This window comes from Dendrobium catenatum, unplaced genomic scaffold (assembly GCF_001605985.2).
Source record: "Dendrobium catenatum unplaced genomic scaffold, ASM160598v2 original_scaffold_224352, whole genome shotgun sequence".
Taxonomy (NCBI): domain Eukaryota; kingdom Viridiplantae; phylum Streptophyta; class Magnoliopsida; order Asparagales; family Orchidaceae; genus Dendrobium; species Dendrobium catenatum.
The window spans coordinates 69014-90385 of NW_021542761.1; the positions used below are offsets into that span (position 1 = coordinate 69014).

General features: G+C 33.2%; 1 protein-coding gene across 4 annotated transcripts in view; it reads right to left on the bottom strand.

The window, feature by feature from the left end:
• Positions 1-9308: 9308 nt before the first annotated feature.
• Positions 9309-21372, bottom strand: part of LOC110100540 (kinesin-like protein KIN-UB) — a 58668-nt gene continuing 46604 nt past the window's right edge. For 3 of the 4 annotated variants that reach the window (XM_020828087.2, XM_020828086.2, XM_028692536.1), the window contains 9 exons: positions 18790-18924; positions 18546-18677; positions 18215-18353; positions 18023-18115; positions 17161-17286; positions 16870-16995; positions 14057-14200; positions 10150-10278; positions 9309-9927 (listed from right to left, as the gene is read on the bottom strand). In XM_020828087.2, coding sequence (XP_020683746.1) covers positions 9767-9927; positions 10150-10278; positions 14057-14200; positions 16870-16995; positions 17161-17286; positions 18023-18115; positions 18215-18353; positions 18546-18677; positions 18790-18924 — 1185 coding nt within the window. In that variant the 3' untranslated portion in view covers positions 9309-9766. The remainder of the gene's footprint in view (positions 9928-10149; positions 10279-14056; positions 14201-16869; positions 16996-17160; positions 17287-18022; positions 18116-18214; positions 18354-18545; positions 18678-18789; positions 18925-21372) is intronic. The other variant, XM_028692535.1, reaches the window with a different exon arrangement.

Here is a 21372-nt window from a genome sequence, read left to right on the forward strand (position 1 = left end):
TTATTCTTAGCTATAATATGAATTCATTGGTACAACAATATTATATCTTTTATACATTTGGACCTACTTTGAACACCAAATTTTTTGTAATTTGAAAACCACTTGGTAAAATATTTTATAATAAATTTGTCTTCTTTCACTATAGGAAATTCCGCTATTACTGGCGGTTCTTACCGGCGGTTTTAAAAAAAACCGGCGGCTTTTTGGCGGTTTATAAGCCGCCGGAAAAAAACGGCATCGGAAACTGTTGCCGGCGGTTTTTTTCCGACTGTTTTTTTCTCCGACGGCTTTCCGGCGGCGCTTGCCAACGGTTATCACCGGAGTTATTACCGGCGGCTTTCCGGCCGTCCAACCGCCGACAATCATATCGGCGGCTACCCAGCGATCCGTGCCGACAGAATTGCCAGCTAGACAATCGCCGGTTTAGGCCGTTGGTAACAACTGAATTTCCTGTAGTGTTCAATGTCACAATAATGATTGAAATAGTCATAGGGTGATATGAATAAAATATATGAGTGACGTATTTGATATTAAAGTTATCTATGGGTGGTAGATATAAAATATTAAAAATTTAGATGTTAGATATGTAAATAGCATGATATAAAATGACATGCATGCAAATCTCCTTTTGATTTAATGATCACTAAGTACCCACCAAAGTCAATTAAATTAGCTCTTGAAGAGAAAAGCAAGCATATCAAAACTGAGAACTTCATTAAAAATCTTAATAACTCTTCTTCAACCTCTTATTCAGTTATTTCTACTTTCTTTAAACTATTGAGTCAACTTAGGGATTGATTTCAAGCCAATCCTGAATCAAATGAACTCCTATTGAGACATAATTTCAAATTTGAGTGATTAGTAAGCTGCTAAGGATCCATTTGAGACTGTTGCATGTAATTATTATAAAATTAGTTATAAAGAAGTTATAAAAAATATTATTTTCATGATTTATGTAATCTTCTAAATATAAATTATAGGATTACTAATTTTTTAATAAATAAATTTTGGAATAAAGTTGTATCATTAGATCATAAGATTATAAAACCAATCACAAAAAAAATACTCTATATTGCAAACCATCCTAAACAATTCCTTAAGTCATTGTTAAGCATTAATTATAAAGATCCCAATATTGTGGTGCACATTTTCAAGCAGTACTTCTAGCTTATTAATTATAAGTGGTCAAATTAGAATGAGAGCATATTAATTGCTCATCATATGTCTATGTTTAATCACTCTCATACAAAAATGAACATTATTTATATGAAAGTGGATAGACATCAACATGCCATGAACTATAAGCATGTTCATATTTTAAGATTATTCTTGATATTGCCTATCAATGTATTTTCCCTCTGGGTCGAGCTCCTTAATTTCAATTGATTCAAAACAAATTTGGACATGCTCCAATTTTGATTTATTCGGATCAGATTAAGGCTTCGTTTGAGACGGCTTTTATACTGCTTATTAAAGCATGTTTTTAATTAGTACAAAAATTAAAAAATTTATACTAAAAAACTGCTTTAAGAAGCAGTACGAAAGTCGTCCCAAACAAAGTCTAAATCGACGATATTTTATCTCAAAGATTAAAGAAACTAAAATCATTTTTTGAAATAAAATGAAATCCAATAATTCAATCCTCATAGAATACAAATCATCGCAAATGAATCGATCTCATAATAAGCCAAATTTAACCCTAATCAAGTTGAATGGATCAATTAGCTAGCTTTAATGAAATAATTATTCCATGACTCTATATGCGGCAGCTCCACCTTCTTGTCTTCATCCCAAGCACCTATTCCTTTCACCTAATTAAGGACGCAAAAATATATAAACATAATCTTAGACATAGTCTTCCAACATTTAATAATTAAAGGGTCAAACCATAATAGATAACAGCCACCTCCCCCCATCTCATCATGATTACACCTTAATCTATTTTTTAATCACCCTCCCTTTGCATAACCATCTCAACCACTAGCTAATCCCAGCTAGGCAAGGCTGTGTGAACATGATTATTAGCCTCAAAAACCTTCAATATAAAGATGCAAAATGGGCCAAGTCAAATTGAGTACCATTAATAATATCATAATTTATTTGTTTTTTTAACGAGTTCGAGTTGAGCTTGAATGTGAATATGATTGTAGATGATGATGTTGAATAGATCTAGTCTTGATCACATAAGATTAGATCAAAATTATTAGATTTGGGCTCGAGTTGAGCCAAGTTGATTAGGTTGTTGTAGGTTGGCTCGGCCCACTCTTAATTCGAACCAAATAAGACTCATAAACTTTGATTCGAGCAAATAATAGATCAAACTTGGATTTATTTTTTATCTCATAAGAAAAAATTTTAGTTGAACATATATTAAGTTTATTCTTTCTACATGTGTTATGCATTCATCAACATATTTGAATATAAGGTTCAAATTTTTTAGAGGTTGTCACTTAAGAAATAATAATTTACTTTTAATTTCAAATTAATTAATTATTTTGTCTTAGTGAGGTTGGTACTTGAAATTTTAGTTATTCAAATATGTCGAGGGATGATATAAAATGTGCAAGAGAATGAATTATGTACTTCTTAAGGAAAGAATTCTATATATGAGAATTTTTCTCATCCCAATTTTACATTTTTATTTAACACTTTATATAATTTTAAAATTCAACATCACATTTTAGAAAAAAAACATTCAATATCATATTATTGATTATGTTATATAATAGAAGAGTTGCATGTGCATGTAGATAATTTATCTCCTTTTTGGGTTTTTTGGAGGGTTCTTTGCAGATGTTTTTCCAATCTTTCTTTTATGATCTTAGACCCTTAGGTATGTTATTTTGGTTCTCTTTTTGTGCTGTATTCCCTTTTGTCTCTCCTTTTTTGCAGGAAGCCTTTTCTAAACGAGTATCTTTTGAGCTTCATTTTTTGGGTGCTGAGTGATTTCAGCCCTTATCCTCAGGTATGTTATTTTGGTTCTCTTTTTGTGCTGTATTCCCTTTTGTTTCTCCTTTTTTGCAGGAAGCATTTTCTTAACGAGTATCTTTTGAGCTTCATTTTTTGGGTGCTGAGTGATTTCAGCCCTTGTCTTTTTATTTACAATTATTGTAATTTTAGATTGAGGAACCACAGGCTCATAGGTCTTTTTTACTTTTTCCTTGTAGCTCATTTGAGCATTAGCGAGCTAGTGGATCCTTTTAAGGACATTGTAACATCTTTTTTGAAATTAACACGTAGGCCCCTCCGCGGGTTTTAACCAAAAAAAAAAAAAAAAAAAAAAAAAAAAAAAAACAAGTAAATAAAAAAAATATAAAATTGGGATAAATATATGTGCATATGCCTCTATACATAAACTCGTACACATATAAATTCATAACTATACATTTATATATGTGCATATCCATTCATTTAAATTTAAATAAATGGATAAATATATGTGCATCCATACATAAAGAGATATACATATAATCCTTTTCTAATCTCGAGCAAGCTAAGCCCGATTTGATCTAATAAGCTCGACTCAAGTCAAGATCGATCCATTTGAGCCAGGCTTGGATCATTGTCTTTTTGTTTGGGATATTTAATTAGGTCAAGTAAGGCAAACTCACACACATATCACATACCTAAGAGTCAAATCCTAATTTCTCTTGGTTAAAAATCAGAGCTCCTAACCAACGAGAAATTATTATGTTCGGACACCGGACCGTCCGAAGGCAAATAATTAAAACATGTCACGTCACTCCGTACATAACAAACGGATGACATGACGCATTTTGATTCGTCTCTGAACGGCGTACGTCCGTATCCGCACAGAATAATTTTACATAACCAACGGATCAAGATGAGTTGTATGGCTCATGGTCTTCAATCAAGAGTCAACAATCAATCCAATCATTAATCTTGGGGCTAAGTTAAAAAAATACCCTAAAGGATATTGATTCAATTTGCAACCCAACCCCCAACGGACGCCACATCGCATCAAACCCTTCGCTTTCAAGAGCAAGTGTTCTTCACTTGGCACCAATACATCCATGTCCAGAGAGTTGAAGTTGTAGAGATAGAAAGAGAAAGAAACTAGAGAGAGAAAGAGCAAGATAAGAAGAGCAATCGATGAACAGCTCAAAATGATAAACACAGAAATAAAATTATATTGCATGACAGCGAGCATCGCGGGGAAGGGATGGTATTCACAAAATATAATATGAATGTGGATGTGAAATGGAAATAAACCTGCCGACCATTGAGGAGTTCCCATGTGAGAGAGAGAGAGAGAGAGAGAGAGAGAGAGAGAGAGAAAGCGATCTGTTCGTCGGGTATCGATGAGCTGAGCTGAGGGGGAAAGGGAAGAGAATCAATGGCCTGCCGCTTCTCGCTGCTTCTGCGTCAACGTCCACGTTGCTATCGCTACGACAGCGCCTAACTGTGACAGTTCGCTGTCTTAACATATATAGAGATGGCCCAACTAACATATGAGACAATAATTGATAAAAAAATAAACTTTTTTTTTTCTTAATGACTTTGAATGAGTTAAATTGTAAATTTAGGTTTATAATGTTTATTTAAGTAGAGTTCGGGTCCGGCCCGAAATATCCGAATACTTGCAGTCCTAGAATGTTATTAGGGATTTTTGTAACTCTTAGTATAAGGAATCACTGGATTTTAGGTTTTATTTTGTAGCTCTTATGAGCATTGGTGAGCTGGATGTTCCTTCTAAGGACCAGATAATCCAATTTTTAAATTAACGCGTAGGCCCCGTCGTGAGTTTTAACAAAAAAAAAAAAAAGATCAGTTTAAAGAACGGGTCAAAAACGTGGAGCTGAACTGGCTCGATAACTCGTTTTAGTTTTAAAAATATATTTTTATTAACATGTTAGTAATAAATTTTAGATTAATTAATAAAAATGAGAAAATTATACTAATAAATAAAAAAAAAATAAGGGGAAATAATAAGCATGTTTTTTTGAGTCAAAATTAGGTTGGTGAGTTAACTTGAACTTTACATGTTTATTAAACGGTCGAAATGCAAAACTCAAACTTGGCCTGTTAATTAAATGGTTCAACCCAAACTCATATTTTTGGGTTTGATCTGAGTTGTGTCATTTATTGACACCCATATATTTAAGATCTTTTTTTTTTTTTTTTTTAAAGTTAAAAACCCATTTAAGATCTTGAATTAAAGATCTATAAGCTCCTAATTAATAGGTTAAAAGATTGATTGCATAGATAAAGATCTTATTGTCTCTATATAAATTATTTTTGATTTTCTTTTTAAATTTTGTTAAAAGGTTAGAGGCTGTTGGTTATTGATGAATTGGATATTTACCAAAGATAAATGGTAGAACATTTTGGTGAATATTATATATTATATGTATATATATATATCTATATATATTATATATATATATATATTTAAATTTATACTATTTCACCTAAAATAAATAAGAAGTTTAAATAATGAGATTTTTCATACTGATTTGTTAAAACTTACTGCATGTGATAAGCTATATGAAAGATGTATTTAATATTTTTATTTAGTATGTGGCCTTTTCCCTCTGTTTTTTAACTACAAACATATGTGTGCAAACAGTTAGTTCAACATAACACAACGTGTGATTGAGTTCGCTCTGTTGGCCTGTACATTAGTATACTGTTTTGAGCTCCCACTTTTGTTTTCTTCATTTTTTTTTCCTTAGATTTAATTATGCAAAGTCGTTTTTGCTTGAGTAGGATGAGATTATTATATGCGAAGTTTGGACAGCTAGAATCGTTCGAATTCTGTAAGGATACATAATAAATACATAGCAAATACATAGTTTTATTTATTACTGTGTATTTGCTATGTACCCTCACAGAATACAGATGGTTCCCCCTCGCGTTTGGACTTCGCACATAATAATTTCTAGCTAATTACAGACTGTCTTTGATCACAAATATATTAGTTTTTATAACGTTGACTTAGAGCTAATTTCTTATTAAAAAATAAATCAAAATGATCAAAATCAGTTTTGACGCAGCTCAGGAATTTTTTTTTACTGACATTATAAGAAGGATATTAATAATGTGGTGTCTAGTCACAAATTAGATCAATAGCAATATAAAATTAATGTCTCAGATAGTGACATTTATTTAAAATCATAATTATACAAATATTTTTTGTTAGAAGAATTAAAAGAAAAATCAAAAATTATTTTTTAATTTTAAAGCCAAAATATGAAGTTTATATAAGAAAATTATAGTTTTAGAACAACCTGAAACACAAAATCATCCAAATAAAACAAAATAATCTCTTTTCATTTTCATTGTTTCTCTCCACTGTCTGAACTACAAATCAATTAGATCTTCAAACAGGAAATGAAAATGCTGTAATTACTAATCATTACAGCATATTTTCTGAACAGCAGTAATGTTCTGAAACATTCATAGGAGAACTTATTTAGGCTTCTCTTTTGCGAGAAATTATTCTCTGCGGAGGCCGTTAGAGACCAATCATAATCCACCACGTCAGCATTATATTACCGAGCGGTACCAAGCCGCGGTATCGAGCAAAGGTAGGGGTGACGTGGAGCATTCTGATTGGTCTCTTCGAGCCGCGGTATCGAGCGAAGGGGTGACGTGGAGCATTCTGATTGGTATCCGGATGGCGTTCACACAGAATAATTAATCTCGTTTATGACACCTTCTTTATTGCTTTTGAAAACGTTTTTTTAGTACAAAATTTTCTAATTCAAAAAAATTTTGTACTAAAATTTTATTTTATAAAGCAACAAGAAAACTGCCACAAATGAAACTTTAATTTTTATTCGGAATAGTTTTTTATGTTTATTAAAATAATTTTTTAGTATAAATATTCTTTTTTATTTATTAAAAAGTTGTTTTAAAAACCAAATGAAATCTTAATTGCTTCGTTCAGTGCTTCTAATATTTGTTTTAACTGCCCTGTACTTCTCATGCTTTAGATTCTGAAACATATATGTCATATAAATTTATGAAGGTGCTTAAAAAAGACTAAACAGATGATAGAGTAACCAATGGCTGCAGCAGAAATCTGTATATTTTACTCACTGAGAAAATTCTGCTTTTCTTGTTTATTGCAGCATTTATAACCTCTATTTTACAAATGTTCCCCTTTATTTTAAAAAAACTTGATTAACAGGCAATTATTTATTAATTTGGACAATTGGGGGCCATATTTATTTAATAGAAAAAATGATCATAATGATTTGTCGACTCTTTATGAAAGATCAAAATAGTCTTCAACTATATTAAATGATTATTTTGGTGCGACACTCATTAAAAAACAATCAAATAGTCTTATCATGAAATTATTTTAAAGATTTTAGGGATCAAAATAATCTTTTAATATGATCAATGAATGATCATTTTGATATTTCTTAAGGATTAAGAAGGATTGCAGGCTTGGTGCTGCAGCCTCGCATTTGGCTACCAATGATCAAATTCAATTTTTAATTGAAATTTTAGTTAAGATGTAAAGACTTTTCTGCTTCTTAAGCTGCTAAATGTTTATAGCAAATTGCAAGATATTTTCTATTATAATACAATGAAGAAAAAATCAAAGATTCTTCTTTTTTAATGAATAAAAAATAAACATGCAAACAGGCCAAATTAATTTATTTATATGCATATATAAAGATATTGGATTCATATTAATTATGTATTATTATTTAATATTTTAGAAACGACGATTAAACTAAAAATCAGCTATCATGCTTACAGTTAAATAAAAAAAAAAAAAAAAAAGAAATTTTTTCTTAAAATATGGAAATAGCTAAAAGAATATTTTCAAATATTTTAAAAACACGAATCTCAATTTTTTTATTATATTAAACTAATTGAACATTTAGTATAATAATTAGATGTATCTGATAACTAAATATGAAGTAATTTAATAATGAATAGAAATAATTCTGACAATGAATTTTTAAACTTATTAGAGATAAATAAGAATTAAAATTATGACCATGAAATGTAATTATTGTTTTATCCTAGTAATTCATCCAATATGACTGATAAATTCATTAATTCATCAATATGATAAATAGGCTAATTAGGTTTTTCTATGATAATTAGGCCTACGATAATTACATTGTATACTAATTAGTAAAAGTATAGTGTTAAAATATTTAAGCTGATTACAAATTAATTAAAACTTAATTATTTTTTAAGTTTACTTAAACACATTCTAGAACAGTTAAATAACTATTTCTCAAGACAATAAAAGTTAATTATAATTACAACAACAACAACATCAAGCCGTTATCCCATTACGTGGGGCCAGCTACATGAATCTTTTTTCTTCATTGTGTCATATTAAAAGTCAAATTCTCATTTAAATCTAATAAAGAAATATAATATTTAATATTTTCTAACCAACTCTTTCTCAAATCTAATACCTCTACTTTCCTAACCAGATCATCAAAAAGACACCCATGTGACAAAACCATCTAAGGCGACTCGCTCTAATCTTATCTTCTAATTCCAATCTTTTCAGTTTTCATATATATGCTCATTTCGTATCCTATCTCTATGGGTAAAGCCGCTCATCCACCTGAGCATCCACATCTCTACCACACTTAACTTAGTATTATGCTTCTGTTTTAAGAGTCAACATTCAGCACCCTAAAACATTGCAAACCTCACCACCATCTTATAGAATTTTTCCTTAAGTTTGAGAGGTACTTTTCTATCACACAACAAGCTCGATGCATTCCTCCACTTCAACCATCCAACTTGAATTCTGCTGATAATATCCCCAACTATTGCACCATCACTCTAAATAATAGATCCAAGATATCTAAAACGTGTACTCTTATTAATAAGTTGATCGCCCAAAGTCACAATCCCTTCACTAGGTCTATTACTACTAAAATAGTAAAATTACACTCCATATATTCCGTTTTAGATCTACTCAAGCAAAAATCTTTGGACTCTAAGGTTGACCTCCATAATTCAAGTTTATCTTCAACTCCCTCTCTAGTCTTATCAACAAGAAGAATATCATCAGCAAAAAGCATACACCAAGATGCATCCTCTTGCAAATGTTTAGCGAGAACATCCATTACTAAAGCAAAAATATAGGATTTAGGGTTTAGGATCTAGTAATTATTGTTTTATCCTAGTAATTCATCCAATATGACTGATAAATTCATTAATTCATCAATATGATAAAACAATAATACATTTCATTATTGTTTTATCCTAGTAATTATTGTTTTATCCTAGTAATTCATCCAATATGACTGATAAAAGTTAATTATGATTATAGCACAAATATTTACACGAAGCAGTTCGTAAAACTTATGCCAGCTATGATAATTATAAAATAAATCGAAACCAAACAGGAAGTTTCAGTACATCTGCAGCCCAAAAATTAAAATATGGTTTCAGGATTATAGAAATCAGATGATCCTACAAATTTTCTTCTCCAATCAAGCTTACAACCAATTCTTTTCATATACACATTTATACAAAAGCTGGGCTGGTAATGTGATTTAACTGGATGAAGCTAGTAATCAGGATTGAAACGAGAAAATTGATATAAATGATTAGGTATGGCTTGCCTGATCGATCAAAGGATCATGAATCAAATAGCAATTCTTAGGCTCCATCCAAGGTGAGAATAGTTTCAGACCTCCTTCCCTCTTGAATTCATGAAGGTTTTGAAGAAATTTCAGATCAAATCATCTCTGCTTCCTTGAAAAGAGCAGATTCCATGCTTAAATGCTTGCAAATCAATCCGTATATCTCAACATTCTATGCGCAATCGTCGCAATTCTGCTTGAAATTTGGGACTGGCAGTAAGAGTTTTGTGAGCAAGCATTCTAATGTCCTCTCGAGAACAGTCCCTTGAAATGCGAACAAGCTCCCACAAGGCACCTTCATTAATCATATCCTTTGCATTTACTTCTGTAAAAAATAATAATGAGAATATGCACCAAATCATGTTCTTTAGGGTGTGAAGAGGGAGCTATTATTTTGTGCGGACACCGGCCGGTCCTCCAGTCCGATTACGTGCTCGGTACCGAGCTCGGAACTGAGCGCGGTACATTTTTGGGGTGATGTGGCGCATTTTGACGTCCGGACTCCACACAAAATAATAAATCGTGAAGAGGGGACCTGTCTACGCACCATGTTGTGCCAAGTGACAGAGGGCAAGCTCAATATGCCGCCTGATTGGTGAAGCTTCGTTGTTGGCATTCTTGACTATCCAGGGGAGTGCTCCATCTTCAATTAGAAGTGAACGCCCAGTATTATTTCCTACAGTTGATATGTAAATATTCAAGTCGTCAGTTACAGGCTGATCTGATTGTTATGGAGACTTGAGAATATTAAGGTCATCAAAACAATTAGAAATGTTATCAGTTTTAAATTTATGTTATGTTATGTTAACATTAAACCCAAAAAGAAGATTTGCTGAATATGCTCTTTATATAGATTAAAACATTGAATGACAGAGATTGTTACCTACAGATTCTAAAATTATGATATGCAATTAGAAAAATCCCATTTTTATTGTTTTCTTCGAGACCGCAATTTTCCATTATTCTAATATTGGATGTGTTGAAGCTTCTCTTCCGCCATTAATTCAAGGTCAAACTCCTAACCTATTGGTGGAAGAGAAACTTTTACACATTCATTATTACCACAGGTTGCTTTAAACTATGACAAGTGGCCATTAAATGTATTGAACTTCAATACTGAATAACCCTTTGTTGTACTAAATTGTACTTAGCTGGTACAGGTGACCTTTTCCCACTAACTTACCTGCTTGTTCTAAGGCTATGAAGGCTTTCATTTTCTCATTAATGAGAGTTTCAAGTTGAGCAGCCCTCACAAGCTCAGATGTACTTAGGGCACTTTGAGGAGTAGGCTGGAGAGAGCATGAAGTATTCGAAAAGCATCAAAAGGCAGAGAGCATGAGTTGTCAGGGTCAAGTTCGCAGTTCACCGACAAAGAAAATGTTGTATGAAAGATTGGGAATATGGAGACGAAAAAGTATGAGTTTCAAAGTATGTGTTGAATGTATGCTTTGATAGATGGGAAATATGAATGGATTGTCCATTGCAAATGATGATTTGTTGGGCTCCTTGAAACAGTTTGGAGTTATAAAGCTGATGTGGATCCGAGTGAGGTGGGATGTTGTGTTGGCGTCTAGGATTCAGTCGACTGGTGGGTATTGAGGAGTAGCTAGAAGTGCATGACAAGTGTTATTGGCTATTGGATAGGCTAAGTTAGTACAGTGCCAACACTTGGCTGCCAGGGGCATTGCTTGCTGCGTATCTAGCATATAACAAGGTGGCTGTAATATTTTTCATAACAGCGTCTGCCAGTTCAGCAGAAACGGCGCAGCATTGATCAGAAGATGTGGAGGAGCAATTTTCTACAATAATTAATAACAGTCGGTTAAAAACTGTACAGTTCATCACTTCATCCACACCATACACGTGTAAAGCACATCTTCACTTTATGCCAACGTACACATCTAGCCAACCTTTTTACATTATATACACAAGAAAATAGTAATTGTAATAGCTCTTAAGTTAGAATAAAATGAAATGACCATTAGGTAAAAAGGAGCTCCTCCTTCTATGCTTTTTCTTCTTCCTAGAATTTTACTGCAGCTGCTTACAGCCTTTATTCCAGCTGTACCTTGTCTTCATGGTATCAGAGCCCTTTTTCAGCCTAACGGCTACTAGTGGACATGGAGCACTCCGCAACATCACACGTTAACAACCCGGCACCTGGACCCACCTCCACCAAACACCCAATCCCCTAATCCCTTAAAATTGTTATCTCTAACATCAAAAATATTGTTCTCACTCCCCTCTCTAACGACAACTGCTCCACATGGCGCTCCCAAATCCTCAAACTATTCAGAGAAGATGGCTTCGTCTCTTACCTCGACGGCACTCTCGCGCCCCCTCGCCTTCATATCGGCCCTCTGCTCCACCATCACAGCCTCCATTCTTCCCTATGCTCTACATCTAGAGACCAATCATGACATCTGGCTAACTATAGAGCACAGGCTATAAGCCTCCAACCGCTCACGTGTAATCCTGCTAAAAAATCAACTACACAATATCTCCATGTCCACCATGTCCATGTCCATGTCTCAGTACCTTATAGAGATTAAAATGCTAGTTGACAACATCGCAGCCTCTGGATCTTCGGTCGACACCAAAGACATTATACTATACACCCTAAATGATTTGCCACAACAATATCAAGCTTTCAAAACCTCCATTCTAACCAAGCCAACTCCCTTAAGTCTGGAAGACTTATACTCCCTGCTAATCAACGAGGAAATCAACCTCTCTGTCGAATCATCCAGATACAATCCATTACCTGAATCTCACTCAACTCTCTACACTAATCAAGGACAAGGCAATAACGGTCAAGATCATAACCCAACCCAGACGCAACACTGCCTCTCCTATCACCACCTATCAAATATGTGGCAAAAGAGGCCAGTCAGCGCCTATTTGTTGACGCATGATGAACCCTAACTATGTCACTCTCACTTCCTCTGCCCTCACTGCATACAATGAACTAGAGCATTCCGACTAGTACCTAGATTCAGGAGCATCATCGCAGCTCACACCCCAACTTGACAACATCATCGATCCTCAACCTTACCAAGGGACCGACCACATCACTGTTGGCAACAACAACACTGCCAATCTCTCATTCAGGCCGTGGTATATGATAGGAAACACTTGAAGATCTCAAGAATTTCCTATTTAATCTTTGGAAAACAGCAAAAATTCTCTGCAAGAATCCACACAAAATCACGAAAACAATAGATAATTTGTATTATTGGATGAAATAGAAATGGAAAACACTAAGATGCAATTCATCCTCTATTCGAGAGGAGGATTTATCTTTCCCAAATCTCTAAACGCCGCTAGAGCCCAGAAACCTAAGGGATCTCAAATTTCAGCCAAATTCAAGATGCCCTAACCCTAGGAAAATAAACTATTTAATGCATACAATTCAAAAGAAAATATCTAAACAGTCCCTACATTCAAATTTCCCTCCTAACTCCCTCAAAAATCATTCCAAAACAACTCCCCTTGGATCTTGCGGCTTGTGCGGCTCATACAGGAGGCGGACTCTTCCACCTCTGTTACATGAGCTGATCCCGTATGGACCGGCTGGACCGGTCTAACAATACTCTCCTCCCAAAGATCCACCTTCTCCTCAAGGTGAAAAGACGACACCCTCTTCATCACAAACGGTAAGAACTTGAAGAATTCAGTCCTTACACCTATGCCCCGGTGTATACCTCTCGTTACATCTAAAACAGAATCCCTTCACCCTCTTCTCCTATAATTTTGTCTCTGTGAGCTTCTTGAAGTTATCCCCATATCTTCCTCATGCAGTCTTTTCCTTTGAAGTCCCCCAAAGCATATCTAGTGTTGGCTCCTTGGATGTCAATAAGGTGTTGATCATCCTATACGAGCCTCCTGAGCTGCTACCTCCCATTCCTCTCTCCAGGTGTCTCTGATCCTCCACCAACTGAGCTAGCTCCATAACCTCTCCCAAGTCAAGAGGCCTCATCACTCTAACTGCCGCCCAGATCTCTGGTTTCAATCCCTTCATGAAGTTCCCGTCTAACATGGACTCAGAAAGTCGGTCCAATCGACTAGCAAGGTACTCAAACCTCTCCCGATACTCTATCATAGAATCATCTTATTTCATGATAATTTGTACTCTAATCTTGATCATGCTTTTGCATTGAGTTTGGCATTCTCATTATAACATGTTAAGATGCTTTTTTGAATATATTCAATGCAAAAATAGCTTTGATTATGCCAAACTCAAAGCAATGGAAATCTGGACAATGGAAATCAAAGCTATTTATTCGAGTAAAATAACAATGTAATACTTAGTTTGAAATTAAAATACACAGAAAAATATTTCCTATATAAACAATAGGAATAATCATGTTTCCTAGACAAAATAATGCCCAAAAGTGAAAAGATGGCATTAGAAATAATGAAGGTGAGGGAAAAAAGGTTAAAATGTTTTCCACCTTGCGTAGAAGCCCTAGACTCGCATTTTGCAAAGTTAGCAATTCCACGAGCAACTTGAGCGAGAACATCCGGATGCCCACATCTGACCATCCCAAGAAGTGCTTTTATGCCACCTTCTGCTCTAAGTCTTGTCTGGAGTCTATCTGTTCAAAGCATAAGAAAATGAGACTTGAGATATTTCTCCGTACCAAAAAAAGAAATTAAACTCAATTATCTATGACCTCCAGCATTATACAAAGCTCTCTAAATATCACCAATTAGAAATTATAATGAATTATATTCTTCAAAGATAGTGAAAGTGTCAATTGAATTTGACACTCCATTCATAAAAACAAGAGATGGAGATAGAAACTAAAAAAAAATTAAAGACATGTTATGCCCATAGCCAGTTAACCCTCAAAACTACTAGAAAGCTGAGCAAATAAAATTACACACGGAGGGGAGTGAGGAAGTAGATTGATGTGAAACATAAAAGGATTTGCAGGAATTTAATAAAAATTTGTTAGGCTTGCTAATTTTAAAATTAATATTTCACAAGATTAGATTTTAGGATTTCTTAGTTGTTGATGTGCTTTGGCATGCGATTACAAACTAGATTAGCAGGATAATTTAAAATAACAACAAAATTAAAGTAAAGCTAGATGCATAAATAACTGAAATCCACCGGTTAACAAATAGAAAGTTCACCTTGAATTCCACTTACTCCCACTCTTGAGGGTTGTCTTAACGGAAGAATAATTTCAACAAACTTGAAGACGCCACCAAAAGACACAAGAAGCCTACAACATTGCCCAATGAAAACGTTGCAAGAGGGGAGGGAGTCGGTGAATGTTGAATAATTCGCCACTGTCTGGAGATTTGGTGCTCGTCGATGACAAACGTCAAAGTGAATAGGATCTGGTCGATGTAGTCGTCAACAGTGTGGTTGATCTCCAAATTGAGATCGAAGAAATGGGATCTCAACACATCTACTCTTCGTTGACGATCATATATGAATCTGTGGTCTTGTTCAGGATCGTCCATTCATGGGGGATGTAGGCCGAGTGGTTGTATCTTCCTTCTTGAACGGTATGTGAAGCAAGGGAGAATAACGGTAATGGAGGAGATAGGAGTTTGGGGGTTTCGACCAAGGCTAGGATAAGAGGCCTCTTTAATCTAAGCTTTTGGGTTTATGTGGGTGGAGGAGCAATAAATTAAAATATGAATTTTAATTTCAGATTTTATAAGGGAAAGAAGAGAATAATTTTGAAATTCGACGGAAGAGTTCTGCACAATAGATTTATAAGCTATGTTTCCTTTGTCTTTTCAACCAAGGACAAGCATAGAAAACCTTTTTTTAACGACCTCAGGATTGAAAATTATGAGGTCAATGCTTTCAGGATTTTGAATTGTAAAAACAATACCCTCCAATCGGAATGCTAAGAATACCAAGAAATAAAAAGCGTAAAAGGTAAATTAATTTTGTTATTTATTCATCATTTTTCCTGTATAGAGAATAACGAGAAAGTTGTGAGTGCAGGCAGTAGTATGGTACTTGACTATGTTGCACCGATACACCTATTTATGAAGGCATGTTGTATCCGATAACCGTACATGGATATGCCACCGATACGTGTCGAATATGCCAAAGCCGTATCCAATTAAAATACTATTTAATTTCAAAAGGACACACGTATCCGATATGCGTGTCCGTTGAAAAACAAAAAGAAATCCGAAAAAAAGTGCGCGTATTTACTTCAGCAGTTGCGAGCAAGGTTCTCTCATTTCCGAGATGGATTTGAGTCTCTTGATGATATGGGAATATTAGAAATTACTAATCTTTCACTTGATGAGCCTGAATTAGAAACTATGATATTTATTGAAGATGATATAGAAGTTCAAAGACAAACCACAAAAGAAGCTAATCATATCATTCCTTATATTGAATAGTTGAAATTTCATGTGCTAGACAATTTATGTTTATGCTTTTGTTGTTGTACTAGACATTTAATGCTTACTTATATTTTGATATAATAAGCTACAAGGCTACAAATGATGTTGTTATTATTTTTGTTTTGTAATTTCAAATTTTATGTTTTGATTGCTTTCTTAATTTTTATGTATGATTTATAAATTATAACGCCGTGTCCGCGCTGTACCCGTATCCTGTATTTTTAAGAATTGACGTGTCCCATATCCGTATCATGTTGTACCCGTGTCGTCGTATCTGTATCGGTGCAACATAGGTACTTGATGATGAATAAAGGGGCTTTTGACAACACATTACTTGGCTTAACTTTCTACGATGAAACCGTGAATTAGATAATACTCTTTTCAAATCCAATATATCCAAATTTATGGAAATATATAAATAACATTTATCAACAAGGAAACTAAATTATTTTAGCTGGAAGAAAAAATGGACATCCATATTGATATTTAAAACATGAGTACATAATGACAAATCCCTTTTATTTTGCAATATATGCATTTCAAATAAACGAGAATCCACATAATTCTTTTGCAAAATAATATATCACATGATTGACCTAGAGAAAATATCTCAAATACACTTGAGGTGCAAAGAATAACAATTACAAAATATGAACAAACAATCTATAAATTAGATTATGATTATTGCTTTAGCGTCACAGATCATTAAGATCAAATGCCAAACATTATAAAAATAAGGAGAAATTCAACTGCCATGCACGCCAATACATAACCAGTTGCAGGATGGTGGTTAAAAAAGAATTAGGCGATGAAACCATAGAAAAAAAGCAGTTTCATATTATCAGAGTAATGCTAAATCTGTAACAGGAGCCGCGTTTACCATTGCCACATAAGTTAGCAATAGCTCCAGCCACCATCCGAAGAGTTTGAGGGTCCTCAGCATCAGCTGCAGTCATTGATAACAAACTGATGCCATCTTGCACCATTACAAGCTCTTGGTTTGTTTCTGGAAAGATAAAAATTTTAGATTTTATGTACGGATGTATGATGATTGGGTGTACAAAGTACAGAAATTTTCATCAGGGCCTTTTCGGTCGTCTAAGTCATATGATGAAGCATCATAAATAATATAAACCCAAACAGCATGAACCAAGACTTAAAGGAGCAATACCATTCATTGCAAGATTTGCAATTGCACCAGCTGCTACCCTGCGTATTGTTTCATCCTCTGAGCTTCTTAGAAGGATAAGCAAGGAACTAAGGCCTCCTGCTTCAACAATCTTCTCTTGATTTGCTTCTGCTTGAAGAACAATAGCAAGGAAATCAACAAACCCATCAATTTAAAATAGCATGAGTAATTATGATACAAAAAAAGTAATCAATGCAAACCGCTAATGTTCATAGATATTAAGATTGAGCATTGAAAAAAAGAATATCAATAAGATATATATACACGCAAAAATGGATAAGATACATGTTTCCACTTCACAACACCTTCTGGATACATAGTAACAAGATAAAGTCCAATTTTTTCTTTAAAACAAACAAATAAAAACTCCAGTTTACTTGTTCGTATTGGCAGATGTAAAAGTCTAGTAGGCATGCAGGAAGATTTTTAGGTTTCTATCCCTTCTGAAACAGCAATCCAAGAAATTTAGTCATTGAAACTTCTTAAAAAAAGGATTCTAGCCACTGTCAATTATACTCAACTCAACATTCATCATTCCAGCTATCCGACCGATGCAATCATAATAACTAATATGCATACCCTACTCTGCTCTCCAAAGTCATCTAATATAACTAACAGAAAATGTAGCTTAACAGAAATCATCAGGTACATCACCCACGTCTCACGTACTGCTTCAGAGCTTGTTTATTCTTCGCCATCATTAACTAAAGCAATATTAATTCAGTTATGAAATGTTTCCATTTTATGTACACAGGATTCATAATAATATCTACAACTACATGACCACAGTCAAGGCCACAAAAAGAAAAAAAAAATGGAAAATACTGTCAACTGGATGTATCACCTTCAGCTGCAAGGTTTGCTACAACTTTTACAGCATGAATACGCACATCTGCATCTTCTGATTCAAGCAATGACAAAATCTTCTGCAAACCAACTGAAAAATAAATAGGCTTCTTAGAAAGAAATCAACGATGCAATTAAAATCAATCATTGAAATGTTATAATGTGAATGGAAATTAAAATCTCATAGCACCTTGTTCAAAAAGTTTAGCAATAGATGCCTTCTGCCCATTTGCCGAGTCTCGAATTTGAGAAGATCTAGCTTGGGACATAAAGGTGTCAAAACCAGAGAAAGCTTTACCAGATCCACCTCTATCAAGGCTTCTCCGAGTCTAATTTCATAAAGCAAGGAAGAAAAAAAATTAGCATGATCCCAGTGGCATGTTACTTAGAAAAAACCATAATTTTGCCATATAAAGATGTACAATAACCCATCAGATAGTTAATATAAAGGTTACAGATGAAAGCACTCACAAATGATATATGCATATATTCAAACAGTATTGAATATCATAAATCCCTACCTCATCAGCTTCGAAACTCAACTGCAAAAGCCTATTTTTTAGAATATTAATCTCTTCTTCAAGCTTCTCTTTCTGATGGGCTTCACTCTCGAGTTTCTTGTTAAGCTTTACAATCTCAGCATTTGCAGCTGCCTAATAAAAGAAAAAGAAAATGTGCATACCATTTACTATATAATAAAATATATATGGCTTATGAATAGGAAAACTACATTATAAACAGAAATATATACGATATAAATCATACCTCTAACCTTTTCCACTGTGCTACCTGACTCTTAAGGCTAGAAACTTCATCCTCGCTTGATTGTCTTAAAAGATTTTCAGTCTTTACCAACTGTTTGTCATCATTCATGCTATCTGAAGTTGATGGCACTGAAGCCTAAACATGGAAAAAAAAACTAGTTACTGTGTGGTATTTAAAATATTTAGAAGTATTATGATTGCTCCATATTAGCACCTATAGCATAACAAGGCATAAGGATTTACAAAACTCTAATCTGGAATTCTCTGCAATATTCTATCATCATCATTAGCCTTAAACCAACTATTTGAAGCCAACTTTATGAATCCTTGCTCCTTTCATTTGCGTGTCATGTGTGATGGTAAATTAATATTAAGCAAACAATTTTAGCATAATTCTATCTATATTACCTTTGATCTACCTCTTCTCCTTCCTCATCCTTCGACAATAATTTTATATACTCGTCCTATGGGAGAATTTTCAACCCTCCTTTATGCAAATCAATAGCTTTCACATCTATTTTCTACTATCTAATATTCAATATATGCTAATCCCACAACTCTCTTTATTACCCATAACTTAATAGTATGCAAAATAGTTGGTTTAATTATAATTTTAGAAAACTTAAATTTAACCTATTTGATTGGGGATTAGGAAAATTAAGCAAGAAGTGGGAGAGAAGTTTAAAACATAAACCTTATGCAGTCTAAAGTCATTAGCTTAACCAAAAAGATAAGCTTAAACAGGTTCAAATACTGATCAGGAAGATGAAAAGCTTGAAGCCGAATTAATTTTGTTGATTTGTAACACAGAAAATTAAGTCACTTCTAAGATAGAAATTTAGAAAATAGAAAAAATATTTTAATCTACTAGAGCCACTAATCTTTTTTAATTAATATAATCATCAATAGAAGTAACTTAAAATCATATAGACATCAAATACAAAATTATATTCAATCCTCAAAATTCATATATAATAGCCAAGAGTTCAATTGATACGTTCATTAGTCTATCTTTTAGCTCTTTACAATCATCAATAGAAGTAAATAGGAAACGACTTTTGTGCACTTTCTGCATACCAGAAAATAATCCTAACTTCCTCCTGTAAAATATGAGGCAATTTTATATATTCCCCTGCGAAGCAGGGTGTTTTCTATACATCCTCCTGCAACACAAGAGTCAATTTTCATGCTCTCTTGCAAGTCAGGAGACACCCATATATACTCTCCTGCAAAGCATGGTGTATATGTCAAATTCTCCTATAACATAGGAGTTGATTTATATATATCCCTGCAAGGCTGGGGACAATTATATCTATCCTCCTGCAATGCAGAAGATAATTTTCACACCCTCCTGCAAGGCAAGAGGTATATATACTTTCCTGCAAAGTAGAACATCATCCATATATTCTCCTGTAATACATGAGGCAATTTATATATATTTCTGCAAGGCAGAAGATACCTTTCACATTCTCTTGTAAAACAGGAGGCAATTTATATATATTTCTGCAAGGCAGAAGATGCCTTTCACATTCTCTTGTAAAGAAGAAGGCTATTCTATATATTTCTCCCACAAAATAAGATGCAATTATCATATAAATGCTTTCGTAAAATGAAAGGTGATTATATATAAAACAAGATGCAATTATCATATGTATGCTTCTGTTGAATCTTATCTGGTTCAGTGGGTTTGAAGGATGAGTGTCCTCCCTTACCTCCCCTTGTAGGGAGGGGACATCGGAAAGCTGCCGAAATTTTCATAAAATTTTTTTTGATTTGTTTGGACAGTTGGAGAACTTTTCATTGAGCAATTTAATAACTAATTGGACAATTCAATTAATTAAGTAAATAATTCATTAATTAATGAGCCTAATATTTAATTAAGGAAAAACATCAATTAATCTCTTGATCAATTAAATAACCTATCGTGTTAATTAACAAAAATGGACAAATAATCTAAACGATTAAATTACCAACTAATTCCAAGTTAACTAATAACTAAAACTGTTAATTGATTAGATTAAGCAGAAGTCTTTAATTAATCAATTAACTAACTTGATCTAAATATTTAAAACTTTAACTTAATTAAACTAATCAATTCATTAAGTTAATTAAATTAGATTGAAATCTCATTTAATTGAATAATGAAACCATTTAAGGTAAAAGCAATCAATCTGAATTTTAATTCATAACCTAAAATTTAACTCAAAGCTAAAATAAAAGCAAAAGCTTTAATTAATCAACATTAATTAATTTAAAAAAATCACTTAATTAACCAAATAAACTAATTGAATTTAAATTTTCAACTTAAATAATTTGAATAAGAGAAAATTTGAATTTTAAAATAGATCAATTAATGTAAGATTAAAACTAAAATCTAATTAAATAATATTTAATTAATGAAACATTTAATTATATTTAAAACTTTACAACAACAATTGAATTTAAATTTTCAACTTAAATAATTTGAATAAGAGAAAATTTGAATTTTAAAATAGATCAATTAATGTAAGATTAAAACTAAAATCTAATTAAATAATATTTAATTAATGAAACATTTAATTATATTTAAAACTTTACAACAACA